We start from the raw sequence: 21,259 nt of genomic DNA, 5'->3' as shown, positions 1-21,259 counted from the left end.
ATATATTAGATTTTCTAAATTAGACTATCTCTATTTGTTATTTGAAAATTGTTTAAATTTAGTAATTTTTTAAGGAAATATAATGCATTTTACATTCAATAATTATATAATGCGAGATAATTTGTAAATAATATAATGTATGGTTGAAATTTGTTTCTAGTGCTCCTTACTTTCGGTTGATCGTCTATATGTTTTAAATGACCTAAAGAATAAGCATATATAAATAAATTCATCAATTATATTTAAAAATAAAATACAAGACTTTATAACATAAGAAAAATATAATTTTATCAAGAACTTACCAAAATTACGCTAAGAATGTGACGTCAATCAGGTAGCATCATTGAAGTGGACTGAATTGATTGAAGTGGGCCAAAGTGGACCAAAATGAATTGAAATAGATCAAAATGGACTGAAATATACTGAAGTTGACCGCAGAAGACCAAATAGATCGAATAGACCAAACTAGACTGAAATGGACCGAAGTAAAGTAAATGGAATGACCAGGACCAAGCTCTACCAAAATGGACTGAAGCGGTCCAAACTGAACCAAATTGATTGAATTGACCGAATTGAACCAAACTAGACCAAAATAAACTAAAATGCTACGTTAATGTGGCATAACAAAAACATGGTAACAATAATTGTTGCACTTAAGTTTTTAGATTTGTATATAAATGGATATAAATTTGGAAATGTACTTTCTTTAGTTGCAACTAAAAGTGATTAGCAACCAATACAGAGAAACTTATTTAACTTGGTTAGGTCTAATCAAAATCCAGCATGAGTTAGAAATTTATCATACTAAAATGGATTTAGGGTCCTATTTATGTTTTAAAAAGGGGACCAGACTGGTTGGTCCGACTAGTTGAACTGGGAACCTAAGGCCAGTCCAATCCCAAAAAGGGCCTAAAATCAGGGTAAAACTTGTGAAAACCGGTCAAAAACTGGTAAAAACTGGGAATCAGAGACAAATCTGTTTTTTAAAACCATGATGTATTGCTCATACCTCTTTTGTTTTCTCATAAAAAAAATCTAGAATCACATATTATTTCACAACTTCTTGTCACAATTTACAATTGGTAAAGTAGTACAGTAAAAATAATGGATCTGTGTAAGTGAACTGTGGCAAAAAAAAAAAAAAAAGTTGTGAATAAAAGTCCACGTGGGCGGCACCATTCAAGCCCACTACAAATTCATTTCTCCCTTCCCGCCAAAGCGCGCCTTCCCTCTCTCTCACTTCGGAGTTCAGAGTTCAGAGAGAGAGACACGAAAATGGAACTGAGTCTGAGCGGGAATGCGATCAAGACCTTTGCTCGGTGCATCACGTGCCTCGCACGTGTGGGCAACGAGCTTGCAATTCAAGCTTCTCCTTCTCAGGTATATTATATATTGAATAAATTACTAAAATTATAATTAATTTGTTTAAATCTAATATAATTAGTTCGATTCTTTAATTATCAGCTTATTTATACTTTTTTTTAAATGGCTCATATAATATACTCTGTGTTCATGTTGATTTGTTAACTCATTGTTAGGGATTTGGTGTGTTTTGATTAGGGTTTTAAAAAAGCATATAAATGGGATTTATATCGAAATTATTTTTTATTTATGGAATTGGGTGTAAGGAATTTGTGTTTGATTTGATTTATATGAATCATGCTTTGATGGGTGAGAAATTAGTGAGTGGAAGCTCTGTTTGGATGGTATGAAAATGAAGGAAAAAGAAGGGCATAAATAGGCTTTCATAGAATAATATTTAATTAGTTTTGGAATTGGGTGTGAGGAGTTATGTTTGACTTGATTTATATGAATCATGCTTGATGATTGAGAAATTCACAAGTGAAGCTCTGTTTGGTTGGCAAGAAAATATGGGGGGGTGGGGGGGGAGATATTCAAAAAATTGAAGCTCTGAAGCCTAGACTTGAATTTTTTTTTTTTTTTTTTTTTTTTTTTTGGGGGTATCTGAAAATTCAAGAGATTTCCTCAAACATGTTATGCAGAAGTAGTTCGCTATAACTGAATGGAGGGCTCGAGGTTTTTGTCTTGTGAAGTTTAAGTTATGAGAAGAGGTTAGAAATTTTTGTTTTGTTTTGTTGGATTTTCCTTCTGAAATATCTCCATCAACTATATCAAACTTTAGCAGAATTAGGACTACCCTTTTGGTTTTCTGCAAATAGGGATGGGTAACAAATGAGTTAATAATTTGTAAGTATCATATTTCATATTCATGTTTGAAGTAATTGAGTTGATTTGTTTAGTTACTATTTTTTGCCTGCAGCTTGCTTTTCACACTCTTAATTCATTGCAGTCAGCTTATCAGTCCATTACATTTTAGCCTGATTTCTTTGATGTCTATACAGTCTCTGGTAACCAAGTCCAATGCAGTGTGCTTTTGAAGGTAAGGTGGTTTCTTTAACCATGTTAGATATTGTAATGGGATTTTTCAACTTATCAGTCTTACTGACTTGGCATCTTCAGGCCATTTGTTCTCTTCTTAGGACACCTATTGCAAGTATTGATAATTTAAGTGTGAAGTTGCCTGATCCTGATGCATCGAAAGTGCAATGGGCGTTGGAATGCTATAGTGGTAAAGTACTTTCTCTCATATCTTGTTTTTTTCTAATCCTATGGACTTATTTGGGATAGGGTGATGCAGACCTAATAGATTGGGGTAGAATGGTAAGATCGATTGGTGCTTAGACATCGTTGATAGCGGTCATTGTCATATTTGCTGGAATATTATTTTATTTGACAAGGAATATGTTTTATTTCTACCATGTGCAATGCAATCAGGTAAAGGTTAGGAATGAAATAATCTTTCGTTATTCTACAGATATCCTTTGAGAATAAAAATTTATTGTGAGATGTATCCAACACTGTCACTAGAATGACTAATACATCAGAAATAGAGTAGCTGAATGTACCATCTATATGTCTTCTAGTCTTTGAACATTTCTACAACCAACAGGCCTTATTTAGTTTGCGGAAAAAAAGATGGGCTTGTACTAAATGTTATTTGATACTGAAAACAATATTCTTCCATAGGGGATAGGAAAATGTAAGAGAAATCTCCTTCTTTGTTTTGTAACATACATCACAAAAGGAGTATATGTAAGTTGGCCAAATGGTATTTTGAAGAAAATCCAAAATTATTGCTGAGGCCATGAACCCATGATGATCATTCAGACCAGAGAAGCTAAATATATGTGTGATGTAGTTACGAGGATAATATATACCATAGAGGTATTTAGCCTGATCTCCAATGGCTACCTCCAATAAACCTTCATCCTACACAAGTCATTTAACATGTAGCTTTTGAACGAGTTATTCTCGTTTAGATAAGACTATTCTAAATTTGGATTTTAAAATAACTTTTTGAAAGCTCTAGATTTATGATCTATTGTGCTATGGAAATGTTACTAGATAACTGTACCATGCAACTTTCTTATTATGCAATCTTCTTAGTAGGTTATTTGATTCAAACATTGATTTGTTTAAAGATAAATTTGAGTAAGTCCGAATTGGTTCTTGTTGGAATGGTGCATAATATTGACTTATCGTTGACTGTACTTGGCTGCAAGCAAGTTACTCTTCCAATTATGAAGTATTTGGGTCTTCCTTTGGGTGCTAGATTCAAGAATAAGACAATATGGAACCTGATTCTAGAGAAGATGGAGATGAGATTAGCGGGATGGAAACATTTGTACTGATCCAAGGGAGGTAGAGTCACTTTAATCAAAAGCACTTTATTTAATTTACCCACTTATTTTGTATCTCTTTTTCCTATACCTGCTGCTGTGGCTAACCGAATTGAGAAATTTCAGCGGAATTTCTTATGGGGTGGCATTAGTGATGAACCTAAATGTCATCTGGTTAAATGGGCTACTGTTTGTTCCCCCATTTCTTTGAGTGGCTTAGGGATAAGGAAGGTAAGACTTTTTAATGAAGCTTTGCTTGGGAAGTGGCTATGGAGATTTGGGATTGAGAAGGATGCCTTTTGGAGGCAAGTGATAGAGGTGAAATATGGATGTGTAGGGGGGCTGGTGTACTAGATCTATTAATGGTCCATATGGTGTTGGTTTATGGAAAAATATTAGTCGGAGGTAGCCTTCTTTTTCACGTCATATTCTATATGATATTGGTGACGGGTCTAGGGTGAAATTTTGGCAAGACTATTGATGTGGTGAGACATCCCTTGCAGTCAGTTATCCTGAGTTATTTAGATTTTGCAGGGATAAGGAGGCTAGTGTGACTGCGCTTATGAAGTACACCAATGGCGTCCTCGTTTGGGATGTCAGTTTCTTTAGGGGTGTGCATGCTCGGGAATTAAAGGCTATATCAGGCTTCTTGGATATCATATATGGTTCTTCAATAAGGGGGTTTCGTAGGGATAAGATGTGTTGGAAACCTATTAGAGATAAGGGGTTTAAGGTTAATGATTATTATAGAATTTTAGTGGGCTCTACTGACTTCTGTTTTCCTTGGAAAAGCATTTGGAAACAAAAGATTCCTTCTCGAGTAGCTTTCTTTGTCTCTTTGTCTGGACTACTGTTTTAGGGAAATGCTTGACAATTGACAACTTACGAAAAAGGAAGGTTTGGATATTGGATTGGCGTTACATGTGCAAGTGTAATGGTGAATCATTTATCATCTCTTCCTTCATTGGCCGGTTGCTATAGATCTGTGGGCTATGGTTTTGGGTTTATTTGGAGTAAGCTGGGTTATGCCGCAATCTATTTTGGGGCTCTTAGAGTGTTGGCAAGGCAGGTTTGGTCGTCATCAAAATGGTTTTATTTGATTAATTGTACCCCATTGCTTAATGTGGTGTCTTTGGAGGGAGATAAATAGTAGGTGTTTTAAGGATATTGAGAGATTCGTACCAGAGCTTAAATTATTTCTCTTTAGAACTTTTTTGGATTCGTTGGTTGCTATGCAAAACCAATCATTCCCTTCTTTTTTTGATTTCCTTGATTCTTGTAATTTTTGTACTTAGAGTTGTTGACCCGTTGTACACTCCCTACGTATTAGGGTGCTCCTTTTTTGATATCATTAAAACTTATTACTTATCAAAAACATTTTGTAGTCATGAGGAAAGCCTATTGGATTACTTGCAATGTTGAGCCCAACATAAAATTTACCAAAGTGACATATTATGAGTAGTGGAAATAAAAGCAATGTCAAACTTGGTCCATATATCCACAATTTACTAAAGTGACATGGGGAGGAAAAGTAACTTTAGGGGAGATAGTTAGATTAGATTGTTTTAAATATGCAGGGGAGTATGTAACTATATATTAAGGGAGACGAAATATTTCTTTGTCTGCTAGAGGGTTACCGGTTAACATGATGTACTTTTTTAATCTTTAAACATTTTTTATGTTTCAATTCTATGTATTTTGGTTTGACTCTTGCTAAGTTGCGTAACCTTTTTTTAATGTTGAGCATGTTGAGTTTAACTACTATGTTGTGCTTGATTAATTAACATGTTTGTATGATGAATCCCTTGATTGATTGGTTGATCAGTTTAGTCAAATCAGGACTATTAGGGTCTGTTTGGATACAACTTATTTTACTGAAAACTGAAAATTCTGTAGCAAAATAATTTTTAATGTATGAATTGGTCTATAGGACCTGTGAACAGTGTGTGAACAGTACGTAAACAGTGTGTGAACAGTGCATGAACAGTGCACTTTTTCCCTAAAGCTGAAACGCGTGCAAAAAAAAAAAACCCGCAAAACGCCAGACGTAGGTTCATCCAGATCCAAACACATACTTAGTGTATAGTCAAGTTCTGTGGTTCAACTATTGTATGCTTAATCATTTTATTTCTTTTTATATTCTATATTTGATGCGTTTAAGGAGGGTTTTATTTATTTATTTTGGGGAGGATAAATGACAGAATTTCGTTAAGGATTTTTTTACGGGGCTTGTTCTTGATTCCAGTTAAGACTTGTATTTCGCCTAGTATCATGTCTCAGTTTCTAGCTTAGGTGTAAGTCGAGTTTATTGTCTTTCATAGGCTTGCATTTGTACTTGAGTCCATATTAGGGTGTTCTGTCATAATATTCCAAGGGGGCAATTTGTTATGATTTTTAGTGTTGGCTCATTTCATAAAAAAATTTATTTGTAATTTGGGTTGTTACATTGTAATCTGTAGGGGCAATATAAAGGTTGAAATTTTGAAGCATCTATTCATCTTGTAAGTATGAAGACCTTGCTCGTATAACTTCCAACAATCGATCAAGAGAAATTGAAGATTCAACCAGAAAGTTACAATTGACCCTTGAGAGATTAAAAATTTAATACTCTATTATGAAATTTACAGATTTGGCTTCCAGGTTTGATTCTATATCCTTACTTATATATAAACCATGGTTTAAAAACTAGTGCAGTCAAAGAACCGCTTTTGCTCCCTGTTCCCAGTTTTTACCAATTTTGGGGGGTTTTACAGGACCGGATTGGTGCCCATTTACTGGTTGAACCGGCTAGTTTGGCCCAGCTTTTAGAACTATGATATAAAACTTATTTTAGCCATAATTTATATATATTAAAAGCCAAAACTTAGATAAAATTTATTTAGAATCTATAAATGGAGCCTAATTTTGTGCCATGTGTCTCAAAAAATCTTAATCTTAGTGTTAGATGTCCACACTATTATCCTTCCAGGTATCTTGCAATAATCGAGAAATCCTTTTTTTTTTAATGAATACAATGAAATGGCCTTATACTATTGTTTATATCTATGCCATGCACCGGGTATAGTTTCAATGTTTATTAGTTTCTTCATGCTTTAAAAGAAAATTCCATTAGTCGTATTTGTCAAATGTAAGTTTTCTCTTCGCCAGTAGGCAGGAGGAAACACATATCTTCTCTTAGAATTCAATGTCTCACATGCTACCCCAGTTTGCTAGACACATAGGACATATAGTTGCATCTTCCCTAAGCTATATAAGTCTATCCCATTTACACCTTATTCCATTGTAAGTGATCTACCGCATGCATGTTCCTGTACTGTATACCATGTATACCATCATACTTGTTCAATGTAACACTACTCACCATGGAATTTGGGGGTTTTGCTCAGAGAGAGAGAGAAAGAATGGGGGGTGTTTGGGAATTTGGGGGTTTTGGAGGGTTATGAGTAGGGGCGGAGGCACATTATGTATTTAGGGGGCCATGGCCCCCCCAAAATTTTTTAAAACCTCTATAATAGTAGGAAGAAATAGGTCTCACTCTCTCTCATTTAAGAGCTGCCCCCCCTATGAGAAAAACTTGGCCCCTCCTCCAATACGTAGCCATAAAAATGCCCCACCCCAAATTCTTACTTTTCATCTTTTTGAATTTTCCTTTCCTTCTCTAAGACATGTCAACCATATCCCACATTTTTTTTCCTTGAGTGAGGCCATATCCCATAGCTATTCAAGACTTATGTTGTACTGGTGTGGGAATTATCATCAGAGAGAAGAGAGACTATGAAGGTACAATATTAGACTACTAGTGGGAATGAAATTTGTGGGTGCATTTTTTGCGCTAAGGCCAAGGGTGTCCGTTGTAACTTTAGGCATTTTTGCGATCTCACATCGAAAGAATCTCCCTCCCCCTTATAAGGCCTAAGGGGGAGAGAGATTCTTTCGATGTGGGATCGCAAAAATGCATAAGGTTACAACAGATACCCTTGGCCTTAGCGCAAAAAATGCACCCACAAAATTGATTTTGAATTTAGTTGGAATGAATGAAATTGATTTTGAATTTATTTTTGACCATAGTAGTCTAATTTGGTTGAATTTAACTACTGTTTATTTTATGGTTGCTTATAGTGACTTTGTTGTATTTAATTTCTATAAATATAATTTCTTATAAATGTAGTCTAATTTTGATTAGATTTAATGTTTTTTTCTAAAACTAGTGCAAGAAGACATGTATATATGTATATATGTCATACTTACTATTTTTTTTGAATTGCAAATCAATATGATAATATTACCTTGGCCCCAAACCAAAAATTTCTGGCTACGCCCTTGGTTATGAGGAGGCGTGTTTGGAATTTGGTGTTAGATTGTTCTAGTTGGCTTTTCTTGTCTTGCCAAGTTCAATTACTTGCTGTTGGGTTTTTGGACATTTATAACTCCCAAGTTGGGTTTTTTTTTTTTTAAATTAAAAAAATTGAATTCTTATTCCAAGAAACCCTCGTGGATTCGATGTTATTTTTAGAAGCAAACTTGTTTTGTTTCTTATTTTCTAGAAGTAGACGTGTTCTGCTTTTTGACGCTTTCGCATCTTGCATCAACTTACTGCTGAAATTATTTTATTGTCCATCACATTAATATTTATGATTTTTATTGTGCCGCTAGACTTATTGATTCAAATTAGCTTGAGAGTTACTCAAAACCAAAAGAGGGATAGAGAGAGAGAGAGGAGTGATATGCCAATTCTACAATTTAGAGTTACAAGAAGGAGGTTTTGCAATTTAAGGGAGGAGCCACGCTGACAAGAGGCTAAGAAATTGATCAGGGAGTCGACACCAATGGGAGGAAAGAGCAAGAATGAAGCTGTTTAACTTTTTTTGACCTTGTTTATGACTTGGTATGGTTCATATTTATACTATTAGAAACAATTGTGTTTATTTTCTGGCCTCGTACTGGTACTCCAAATACCAATTGAATTGGCCGGTTCAGTACAAAATTGATTGCTTTACTTGTAACAAAATTAACACCCTTGATGTTTCCAACAGAGATCTATAGAGTTCAAATTCTTCCTCCCTAACTAACGGATTATATATATCCCCTCTAAATCCCTTGACATTAATCTTAAATCCAACAGAAAATTTGACTAATATGCATTTCTCAACATTAACAGCTTCTGTTCAAGCAATCGTGTTTGGTGTTTAACAATCAAAATGAAATCACTGCAATCAATTTTGTCATTTTTATTGCTAGTACGGAAAGTTGAATGGCCAATTAATTCAACATAAGAGAAAATTTTCTGCATAAAGATAAAGAAAACCACCAAAGTCGCGTTCTCCTCACTGTATTCAGATCATAGAATATTGTACTGCACCCAATAAATATGAATGGCCGAGATGAAACATTAAAAACTTAACTTATTATTTCAGCGGTCTGATAAGATAAAAATAATTTCTTAACTTTGTATCCTATCTGGATAGGAAGGCTGAGACAATTGAAAGGAAAAGAGAGATGATTGTCAGCTAAGTTTTAGCATTCAAATTGTGAATATGATCGTCGCAACTTTTGAACCTTCTTGTCTAACTTTTGTCTTTGTTTCCCGTTGGAAACGGGATGCTTTATATTAGCAAAAGACTCGTGTTTATAGACACCAGGTTTACACGTTGATTAGCTTTCATCTAGATACGTTGAACTTCAGGAGCTCGTCATTTTTGGCTTAGGAGCTTTCAGCAATAAGAAAAAAATAGAAGGCATATTAGAGCATTTGAATCTGATCATACAAATCTTCCTGTCTATTTTAGTATATTTATTTTTAAAAACATCTCATATCAAATTATCTATTTTATACTACATTTTATTAAAATATTAATTTTTCTTGATTTTACCATTGTTATTAATTCCATTACATTTTGCCTAAAACCGCCCGGAATTTTCCATTCTAATTAGTTCACCACCATAAGAAATCCACCCAAGGAAGACATAATAAAGGATAAGCAATGATTACCGCTTAAATGAATTAACCTAAAAGATACAAAGTAAGATTATCTCGCCACCTATTTTTTTCCTTTTTGTTTCACAACCCAAAGACTGATTTCATTCAAATAACGCTCACTATTATGTGATTTTCATCCATACAAGAGCTATGATTTATATAGGGAGAGGCAATTAGGGAGGACTAACCCATTAAAATTACACCTTGAGGCTCATTTACAAAGCCTATGAGGAAGCCTAACTTACAATCTCTTCTCAAGAGGGTCTCATGTATATCAAGTATATGCAGTGAGACACTGGCAGTTTGTGAGTACAACTATGTGTGGGGCTTACGGAATTTTACAAAAAATTGAGGTAAATGACCCTAATCAATGTTTCTAAATAGATCTTTGTGCTTGGAAACGATTTTTTAATTGGTAAAAAAAATATTCTCGAGAGAGTGAGAGATACGGTAATAACGTCTTTACACTTTTTTTTTTTTTTTTTTGGTGAAAAGTGAAAAACAAAAAGTTATATGCACTAGAAAAGAGGAGAAGGAAACTCAAGGAAAATTAAAGGTAGAAAGTAACAAAAGTGCTACATGCAAATACAGAGATCAAATTCTTTGAAACACATCATGACAGATTCAAACCCGTATGAATGCCTTCACCTTTTAAGTTGCCTTCTTCAAGTTCTTACAAACCAACATTGCATCTTCTTAGTCACAACGTTTCCAACAACCACCCCAATTATGAGGCCACTAACATATCCCCAGAGGATTATTTTCCAATCAAATTCAATGTGAAACCAAGAGTCTTGAACTTCTTTGATGCCTGAAGAGGGTAGAGGCGCTTGCTCATGATTTTCACATTTCTTTGATAATGGATTTCCACATAATCCTAAATTTCCATCAAATGAACTATTCTCAAATGTATCAAATTGATTACCATGAGGTATGAGCCCGGTAAGTTGGTTATTTGAGACATTAAATGATCCAAGGAAAGTGAGTTGCGTTAGTTGCCATGGTATTTGTCCTGAGAGCTTATTTTGAGAAAGGTCAAGTGACTCAAGTGTTGTCAAGTCTCCTAGTGACAGTGGGATATGACCAGTGAGGTTGTTGTTGGAAAGGTTGAGCAATTGGAGGCCATTTGGATTCCCAATGAATTCTGAAACTTTTCCATTGAATTCGTTGCTTGAAAGATCAATAGCTGCAAAGACTTCGATGATCTTTGAATACATTATTTCCCTGCCTTTGTTTATTATTTTCATCGAGTAAGGGTAATATTGGAACACAACATTACCACAGGATAGAATACTTGTAAATTCCAGCATATATGTGAAGTTATCTGCATCAATTTTCTTCACAGACTTCCAACTTTGGAAATATTCAAATGGCAACTTACCGGTAAATTTATTTGAGGAAAGATCAAGAATGTGCAGCTTGGGAGATGCAAAGATGGTTGTAGGACTACCCACTACACCATAAAGTCCATTACGTCGAAGAATTAGTACCCTGAGTTCCGAAAGTGTACCCAACCAAGAGGGAAAAACATCATTGAGCTGATTGCTTCCAAGATTTAGAATCTCTAGCATTTTGCAATTTAGTAATGATCTTGGTAGAAGCCCCTCAAATTGATTTTGGCTCAAGTCAATCATCTTCATTCTACTTCCCTTTGCACATAGTTGAGGAATCATGCCATGAAAGTTGTTGCCTTGAAGATTCAATATGCTCAAAGAGTTGCTAAAATTGCTCAAACAGTGTGGAAGTGTGCCCCTGAATTTGTTATTTGACAAATCAAGGGAATGAAGAGAACTAAGTTTGCAGATCAATGGTGAAACTTCTCCTTGGAGCATGTTGTCTGCAACCAAATAAACTAAGGTGGATGGTGGGGGAATTAGGGGTAATGCTTGTAGCATATTGGACCTCAGGTCCAAAATCTGCAGTTGAGGCCATGGAAAATTGTCCATATGCTGGTCAAAGCCTGTTAAAAAGTTGTGAGAGAAGTTCACAATCATCAAAGTTTCCTTACTTGTGTTCCATACCCATTTGGGTATTTGGTCTTGAATATTGTTGTAGGATAGGTCTAGCCATTGCAACTGGTCTTGTTCACGTAAGAAATTTGGAAAATGTCTCAAGTTGCATGAAGCCAATCCTAAAACCTCAAATTTATTTTGTGTTGCATTGGTACTGGTTTTGGTGAGGAATGATATTTTGTTCATTGATAGAAGTAGTGAGGTTAAAAATTTGAGGTTACTAAACATTTCCAGAGTCACTGTGCCACTCAAGTGGTTGGAGTAAAGGTTGAGATTTTCAAGTTTCTTGAGTTCAAAAATTGAGATTGGAATTGAGCCTTGTAATTTATTAAACGCAAGCTCCAAGGTAGTTAACTGAGTCAAGTTGGCAAGCCAAGAAGGGATTCGACCCATTAATTGAGTACTGACCATGCCCAAATGACCAAGTTGGGTTAGATTTGCAAAGGATGATGGTATTTGGCCCACAAAAGAGTTAAAAGAGAGTTCCAAAAGAGTGAGTCGAGTAAGGTTACCCAGTGAAGATGGAATGTGACCTGAGAAACTACTATTCCCAATCCATAGTTTATTCAAGGAATTAAGGTTTCCAATTGAATCTGGTAGTTTTCCCGAGAAACTTGTGCCCCAAATTGCCAAAATTTTAAGGGGGCTGCTTGAGTAGAATTCGGGCAAATAGCCCATGAGATCTGGATTGTAAACCACCCTAAGATCCTGTAGATTCGGTAGCTTGAAAATTCCGGGAGGGAATTCTCCATGCAATCCGCAGCCAGTCAAATAAAGTGTCCTCAAACAAGATAAATTCCCTAAGATTTCTGGCACTGGAGATGATATCTGAACGTACCTGAGACTCAGATCTTCTAGGCTGGTTAAGTTTTGAACTAAACCTTGCAGACTTCCGAGATGCAGCTTAGAATTATATGACAGATCAAGGGATGTTAACTTGGAAAGCTTTGAAAATTTTGATGGAATTTGGCCTGAAAAAGATGAATTGGAGAGGTTGAGATATGTCATCCTAGTAAGATGGCCGAATCCAGATGGGATTTGAGAGAAATTGAAGTTGTTATGAGCAAGATTAAGCCTTTGGAGACGAACAAGGCTGAAGAGGCTGCTGTTGGAGAGCATAGAACCATAGAGACAGCTGCTACTGAGGTCAAGGCCAATCACATGACCAGTCTCCTCGTTGCACTCCACACCATCCCATGAGCAGCAATCTGTGTCTACCCCTTCCACTTTCCAAGATGAAATCTTAGGAAGATAATCAGAAGGATCAAAGCAAGAATTCTGGTTCCAGTGAAAGCTTTGTTTGAATTGCAACAAGGCAGAGCTCTCATCATCATGGCAGAGTACTGGCTGCCTAGAAGCAAAACAGTTAGTGGCAATAGCATGCAACAGTGGAATTTAAAATAGCAAGCGTGTGGACAAGTAACACAAGAATGAAGCCATTAATAATGTATCTTTAACAGTTTTTTTTTTTGAGAATGTATCTTTAACAACTAACTTAAATATGCAAGGAAGTGAATTACATTGCTTATATAGACATGAATTGAAGTCATGATTTATCAAAATGAATACGTAAGGGCACACGTGTTCAAGCTATAACATCATATACTATATAATAAAAGTTGGGCTTAAAAGCCATGGTTGTGCATGGCAATGTTTGTCGCCCCACGTTTACTTAAAGCAATTTGAAGAATATTTGCAAAAGTAAAGTACCCACTAACCAAAACCAACAAAAAGAAACAGAAAAGTAGCTTGTATTAACATATATTTGAGTGGCCTAGAGTGGACCCAATTCCTGGGAATCTCTTTACAAGTCAAGTCGTCCCCATTATCCCTGTGCATTCATGATTGAGCATCGATGTTTCTATTGTCGGTTCGGTGTTATGGTTTTTGTGGGAAGACTCACAAATATGTAAGTCTTTCTTTCTCCCCTCGTTGGATGACTCTCACTGCTATTTTTTATTGGAAGTCTAGGCACTTTAGAGCACCAAAAATTATTACGTCCACCAGAAGGATTGCTGACGTGGTTCTTCTTGACTTTTCAACTAATAAAATGCTATTATTTATGCAAATGAGATATCATTTGGTATTTTTTTTTTTTTTTCGTATGCTGATTAGGAAGCTCACACATACATTTCCATAGATGGTATCATCTCCTTGGTCAAGAAGGGCTACATCAATAGTCCTCCCAGTGTAAATAATAATTTCTCCTAGAGCATGGCAATGTTTGTCGCCCCACGTTTACTTAAAGCAATTTGAAGAATATTTGCAAAAGTAAAGTACCCACTAACCAAAACCAACAAAAAGAAACAGAAAAGTAGCTTGTATTAACATATATTTGAGTGGCCTAGAGTGGACCCAATTCCTGGGAATCTCTTTACAAGTCAAGTCGTCCCCATTATCCCTGTGCATTCATGATTGAGCATCGATGTTTCTATTGTCGGTTCGGTGTTATGGTTTTTGTGGGAAGACTCACAAATATGTAAGTCTTTCTTTCTCCCCTCGTTGGATGACTCTCACTGCTATTTTTTATTGGAAGTCTAGGCACTTTAGAGCACCAAAAATTATTACGTCCACCAGAAGGATTGCTGACGTGGTTCTTCTTGACTTTTCAACTAATAAAATGCTATTATTTATGCAAATGAGATATCATTTGGTATTTTTTTTTTTTTTCGTATGCTGATTAGGAAGCTCACACATACATTTCCATAGATGGTATCATCTCCTTGGTCAAGAAGGGCCACATCAATAGTCCTCCCAGTGTAAATAATATTTCTCCTAGAGCATGGCAATGTTTGTCGCCCCACGTTTACTTAAAGCAATTTGAAGAATATTTGCAAAAGTAAAGTACCCACTAACCAAAACCAACAAAAAGAAACAGAAAAGTAGCTTGTATTAACATATATTTGAGTGGCCTAGAGTGGACCCAATTCCTGGGAATCTCTTTACAAGTCAAGTCGTCCCCATTATCCCTGTGCATTCATGATTGAGCATCGATGTTTCTATTGTCGGTTCGGTGTTATGGTTTTTGTGGGAAGACTCACAAATATGTAAGTCTTTCTTTCTCCCCTCGTTGGATGACTCTCACTGCTATTTTTTATTGGAAGTCTAGGCACTTTAGAGCACCAAAAATTATTACGTCCACCAGAAGGATTGCTGACGTGGTTCTTCTTGACTTTTCAACTAATAAAATGCTATTATTTATGCAAATGAGATATCATTTGGTATTTTTTTTTTTTTTCGTATGCTGATTAGGAAGCTCACACATACATTTCCATAGATGGTATCATCTCCTTGGTCAAGAAGGGCTACATCAATAGTCCTCCCAGTGTAAATAATAATTTCTCCTAGAGCATGGCAATGTTTGTCGCCCCACGTTTACTTAAAGCAATTTGAAGAATATTTGCAAAAGTAAAGTACCCACTAACCAAAACCAACAAAAAGAAACAGAAAAGTAGCTTGTATTAACATATATTTGAGTGGCCTAGAGTGGACCAATTCCTGGGAATCTCTTTACAAGTCAAGTCGTCCCCATTATCCCTGTGCATTCATGATTGAGCATCGATGTTTCTATTGTCGGTTCGGTGTTATGGTTTTTGTGGGAAGACTCACAAATATGTAAGTCTTTCTTTCTCCCNTGGTTCCCTTTAGAAAATTGACAGTGCTTGGTGGACCGCAGACTGGCGAGGGTGCTAATCTAGTTGTTCGATTTGGTCTGGAGTTGTCCGAGAAGTATCTCTTCAAGTACTTCAATAGGCTCTGCCATGGTCCTTCTTCTATGTTCATGGTCTGTAGATGATTGTCCATCTTCAACATTGTTATGTAGCACTCACGTGCAGCCACTTGGTCTCCATGTACTTTCCTACTCCGTACTCGGTGGGGAATTTGATCATCAGGTGGTAGGTTGAAGTTACGGCCTTCCACGAGTTGAAGGTAGGTCATCCTAGGATGGCATTGTAGGCGGACAAGCAGTCGACAACAAGGAATGTGACATCCTTAATGATCTATTAAGGATAATCACCAATTGTTACGATCAACGTGACTACATCCAACCAAGACCCAATGTGTGTTGTAGTCTCCTACCTGTATGCTAATGACGAGTGCATTGTCATGTGGGTAGTGGAGACATCGAGCATCTTCCTCTTAGAATTCAATGATGGGGTTATCAATCTGTACCATTTTTGGGATGAAGCCCATCAGCTGGATGTTCTGAACCATCATAAGGTAAGTCTTATAGGCCTTTTTGGATGGGCCAGATGTCGCAGTGCCTCCCATAATCATTCTTATGTCTCCTATAGGCGGCCTAGGACATTCGTTCTCCCGTCAGGTAACATGCTCTTGTGGTGAGTTCGTTCTTTCCTTGTTGACGAATCTCTGCAACTTTCCTTGTCTGATAAGAGCTTTTATTTGTTGCTTAAAGTCGTTGCAGTCAGTGTGTCATGACCGTGATCACAGTGAAAATGGCAGTACTTGTCGTAGGGCTCTTTCGTCCTTGATCTGCATCAAGACTTGGTTGATCGGGGTAGTTAGCGAGGTGAAGCTTGTGCCTCCCTGTGGGAAGTTTGGAATGTCTGTCCTCTCTTCAGTTTCCAGTCCTTGTTGTCTTTCATCCCCTATCGTGCCGTGCCTCTTCCTGTCTTTCCCTTTCTTTGGCTTCTCTTCTCGAGCCACCAGTGCATCTTCCGCGTTCATGTACTTAGTTGCCCTGTAGAGTACATCTGACATAGTCTTTAGGTCATTTTTGTATAAGGAAATAGAAACTTACCCTTCTGTAATCCATTCATGAATGCAGCCATGAGTATCTTGTCAATAGCTTCATCGATTGAGAGGGCCTCTTTGTTAAAGCGGGTTATGTAAACTCTTAGTGTCTCACCCTCTCATTGCTTAATGTTCATCAGGCATGCAATGGACTTCTTGTACCTGTGTCCTCGATAAAGTGTGAGGAAAACTCGGTGCTTAACTCCTTAAAGGTACTAATAGAGTTGGACGACAACCTGCTGAACCAATCCTTGCATGGCCTTCAGTGTAGTGGGGAAGGCCTTGCACATGATCTCATCCGCCACTCCTTGCATATGCATTAGGGTCTTGAAAGACTCCAAGTGATCTAGGGGGTCCTTAGATCCGTTGTATGTCTCCACCTACGGCATACAGAACTTTGGTGGAAGGGAAACAAAGTGACAGATGTAGTGAATGGTGAATCAGTTTGATGGACCAACTCATCGAGGTCGCTAGACAACCGTCTCTAAGGGCGTTCATCATGAAATCCATCCATTCCTTCATCATTTGCATCTCCGAGACCATGTATGGTGAAGCCATACCCACGGTGGATGGGCAACTTGTGTCTTGTCGCTTTTGTTTGCTTAGGGCGTTGCTATCCTCCGGCCCTTCTTGGTCCTTTCCCTCTACACTTGTACCTTCTTGGTCCTCCTCCTGAGTATTAGGCTTGCATTCTTTTGGAGCAATTGCTCCTCAAGTTCATGGTTTTGCTTGGTGAGGTGTTCTACGGCCGTGGCGAGAGTCTGAACCTATCTTTCGAGGGTAGTGGTACATGGTTTGTCCCTTGATTGTTATTGGTGGTCGCCATCGAGTGAGTAAGTACCATGCAACTTTTTGTCCAGGAAGCGGTAGTATGGCTTACTTCCTATTCATTGATCTCCACAGACGGTGCCAACTGAAGATGTCAAAAATCGTCAGTAAGTCGCATGGTGGTCACGTACTCGATACCCAGACCTACAAAACACAGAAAAAGAAGAAGACCTTACAGAGAGTACCGGCGTAGTATTGGCCAAATAACTTTTGAAGGTTAAGTTAGAGAACTCTTCACAACTCTAGAGTGCCGAACTGGGGTAAATTATGTGTACCTTATTTTCTAAGGCTTTGGGTTTTTATAGTAATGTGTAACCGACTTTCATTTCTTGCTTATGAAGATGTTTCCTTATGAGGAAGATCCTCATACACGTATTTATTTTGCGAGATTCTTCCTATATTAGGATTCCATTAACTAGGGTTAATCGTAAGGTGCAAGACATTTCCATTTAGGATTCCTTGGAGACCACTTAAGCCATATAGATGCCAAATGGCCTTGATAACCATCCCTTTGTGTTCGTCTACCTAGAATCCGTCCACTACGGAGGATCGTCTGTCATGTAAGCTCTCTGTCCAGCTTCTTAATCCGTCACTTCCTTCCTATGCTTTGATCAAACATTATCTCAGTACCGTCGCCTATGGCAGGCTTATTTGAATGAATCCATCTAACATAATTTTCATTCTCTTCAATGACTGTCAATAATATTTAAATTATACATATAGGAATTATATTATGCATCTTATTGTATTTCTTTAAATGTATCCATGCATATGCATGGGTTATAAGCTAATTTAATTTAATTTAAGGGAAAGGAAGAGAAAAAAGCTAGTTCTCTAAATAACTTCAAAACAACAACAATTTAGAAATGACTTCCAAATTATACCCACTAGTATATTCGGAAAATATGTTATAGTTAAACATGAAAAACTGGTTAGAATTTGCTGACTTGACCCAAAAATATCTGACTCTAACCTAAATTTTTTGACAAAAAAAAAAAAAAAACAAGCTGACCCATGACCCAAACCTTTTTTGCGGGCCAACTTGACCTAACCTGCTACCCGAGCAATTAATTTTTTTTTTTTGTTAAGAGTAAGGAATCGATTGAGACTTTTACATAGCTACATGCAAATGAATTGAAATATAAATGGTTGAGGCATTTTGTAATGAGTAAATATTTTTAAATATCAAATAACAAAATATATGCCAAGATAATTTAGTTACAGTAAAGTTAAAAAAATATTTAGAATTATAGACATGTATGAGAAACATTCATAAGTGTGAAAAGAGTGAACCAAAGTATCAATGAAATTAGCATAAATTTTGAATTATTAGACTATTTTTTTAACAATTCATGTCCAAAAACCAAACTAGTGGTACTCTATCACTATTGGCTCATCCTTATATGGCATGAAAAGGGAGGCTTTCTTTCCTATGTGGGACAACAAATTTGTCTAAGTTCAACATGGTCTAGCCCTTGGCCTTGAAGCAAAAATTGCCCCCACATTAAAGGATCCTTCTAATGTGTGTGGGGGCAATTTTGCTTCAAGGCCAAGGGCTAGACCATGTTGGAACCTAGGCAAATTTTGTTGTCCCACATGAGAAAGAAAGCTTCCCTCTTCATGCCATATAAGGGATGAGCCAATGGTGATAGAGTATCACTAGTTTGGTTGGTCTAGCCCTTGGCCTTGAAGCAAAAATTGCCCAAATTGCCCCCATATTAAAAGGATCCTTTAAATGTGGGGGCAATTTTTGGTTCAAGGCTAAGGGCTAGACCATGTTGGAACTTAGGCAAATTTGTTATCCACATGGGAAAGAAAGCCTCCCTCTTCATGCCATATAGGGATGAGCCAATGGTGATAAGAGTACTACTAGTTTAGTGCTCATCCCTTATATGGCATGAAGAGGGAGACTTTCTTTCCCATGTGGGACAACAATTTGCCTGAGTTCCAACATAGTCTAACCCTTGGCCTTGAAGCAAAATTGCCCCCACAAATGGTTTTTCAAAATAAATTATAATATTTCTTAGAACGTGTGTTGCTTAACAATGACATGATATTCATAAAAGAGATAATGTATAAATAAGTAAATAATCAAACTTTAATTTATATTCTCAAATAGAAATAGAGTGTTAGGCACAATTGATAATAGGTTATAAAATTATTTTTAATATTATAATTTCTTGTCTATTTTTATTCTTTGTCAGAACAGTTATTCAGTAAGGCATTTGTAATTTTGTTTTATGATTTGGGATGTTGATATATTGTGTAGAAAATAAAATTGTGTATTTGTTTTACTTTTCCTTTGTGCTTTTTTTTTTTTTTTTTTTTTTTTGTTTTGGTTAATAATGTTGAGATTGTATAATTTTAAAATTATTGAACAAGTATTAATTTGTTTAGTTGAGCTCATTCTTGATATAAGTGGTGAATTCAAAGTAATGCATTTTACATCAAGCAACTAGTATTATTCTCGTGCGATGCATGGCTTGATGAAGATTCGTATGTAAGCTTCTTTTTTTTTTTTTGGCTAAAAAATAATTAAAACAAAAAATTTAAATAAAAAGTTATAATAAATTCTAAAATAAGTAAGTAATTTTTAATAAAAAATTACTTTAAGTTCCGATTGTTTAGAGTTTGGACATTATCAGAGTTTATCTATTTTTATATTTAAAATTCTCTTTGTGCTTTGTGTCAATTTTAATATGAGATATGTAATGAGTTTGATTATTCCTGTTTGAGTTATGCCACAGCCAACACAACTAATAATAAACAAAATAGTTCCTCAATACATATATTTTTTTCCTAGTGATAGTCTAATTGAAAAAATAAACACAATCACAAATTAAAATAATAATCCAAACCAAAATCAAAACATACACAAAAGAGTTCAAAAATTGAGAACCAAAAAAAAAAAAAAATTAAAACTTACATAAGAGAATCAAGAACTTAAATGGTGCCCATTGTTTTGCTTCTTTATAATAAACTTCCTCTGGCATAATATTCTTCACACAAGTTCAGAAGTAAAGAATAAGTAAGATGAATTTATTAAATTAAAACAATAAGCATGATGAACAGTAAGCGTAAGTTGCATCTTGGGAAAAGAAAAAAGTGAAAAAATACAAAAATATGGGTGTATTATGTAGGATTTAATTAAATGGATGACTTTATTGGTTAGAGTGATTATATCGAAAAGTCATGAATTAATATATATTATATATATATATTCTAAAAATATTAATAATAGACTATTAGTTGGAGTAGAATTTAAAGTTCTAAAACTTAGATGATAAAGTTTTATCTAAATTAAATTATTGCTAAATCTTATCCTTTAGTCAGAGTCTTTTAGCTTAATATCCTAATAAAATATTAATTTAATAAGATGCAACTTGAGGAGAAAAAACAAAAATACAATTGTGAGTTGTGTGGTATTAACGTTTAGAAAATTTTGATGATAGAATTTAGTTTTATTTAAATTAAATAGTTGTTGAATGTTATCCCTTAATTTGAGGAATATATCATAATAAATAATATAAATTAATTTACTAATTAATTATTCTTAAAAAAGTTGATAATAGAATTTTAGTTGGAGTAGATGTCAAAATGATTTTTTTTTTTTTAGAAAGAAAATGTAGGTTGTTGTTTGGGATTTAGGTTTAGAATTTTTGATAATAGACTTTTAGTTCATTGGCGGCTCTACGTTCATTTCAAGGTGGTCATAAGACCCCCTGACCTGAATTTATATATATATATAGATATATTTATTTATTTATTTATATAAATTATAAAAAATTTATGATTTTTTAATCCTTAAAAAATATTTGTGACCACTCTAAAATTTTATTGGCCCAACATAATTAAATTTTGGACAAAATTTGGTAACAAACTTGGTTGTAAACTAAGGCTATAACTCTACTCAATAATTTTTTTTTTATTGTTCTTCAATTTTGACAAATCCACAAGTATATAAATTTTCTTCTTATATCCTCCAT

General features: G+C 35.5%; 1 protein-coding gene and 1 long non-coding RNA gene across 2 annotated transcripts; one reads left to right on the top strand and one right to left on the bottom strand.

Annotated features, from left to right (window-relative positions):
- The first annotated feature begins 1,197 nt into the window (after positions 1-1,197).
- Positions 1,198-8,730, top strand: LOC112030666 (uncharacterized). The gene is made up of 5 exons (XR_002884901.2): positions 1,198-1,380; positions 2,282-2,401; positions 2,482-2,590; positions 6,161-6,341; positions 8,355-8,730. It is a non-coding gene; the product is annotated as an uncharacterized LOC112030666 (long non-coding RNA).
- A 1,613-nt stretch (positions 8,731-10,343) lies between these two features.
- Positions 10,344-16,412, bottom strand: LOC112030677 (receptor-like protein 7). Its single transcript, XM_065780545.1, has 2 exons — positions 16,141-16,412; positions 10,344-13,041 (listed from the first exon to the last, which is right to left on the bottom strand). The coding sequence occupies exons 1-2, from the start codon at positions 16,410-16,412 to the stop codon at positions 10,344-10,346; spliced, it is 2,970 nt and encodes a 989-aa protein (XP_065636617.1).
- Between the last annotated feature and the right edge of the window lie 4,847 nt (positions 16,413-21,259).

Source organism: Quercus suber, unplaced genomic scaffold, assembly GCF_002906115.3.
Source record: "Quercus suber isolate HL8 unplaced genomic scaffold, Cork oak 2.0 scaffold_239, whole genome shotgun sequence".
Taxonomy (NCBI): domain Eukaryota; kingdom Viridiplantae; phylum Streptophyta; class Magnoliopsida; order Fagales; family Fagaceae; genus Quercus; species Quercus suber.
Note: the sequence above shows the minus strand (reverse complement) of the source record. Positions and strands in the feature narration are given on the sequence as shown.

Excerpts from the sequence above, each read along its gene's own strand:
- LOC112030677 (XM_065780545.1), bottom strand. The coding sequence starts at position 16,412 with ATGTCAGATGTACTCTACAGGGCAACTAAGTACATGAACGCGGAAGAT. Across the intron at positions 13,042-16,140 it reads CAAGTACTGCCATTTTCACT|GCAGCCAGTACTCTGCCATG; the intron begins GTGATCACGGTC and ends TTTTGCTTCTAG.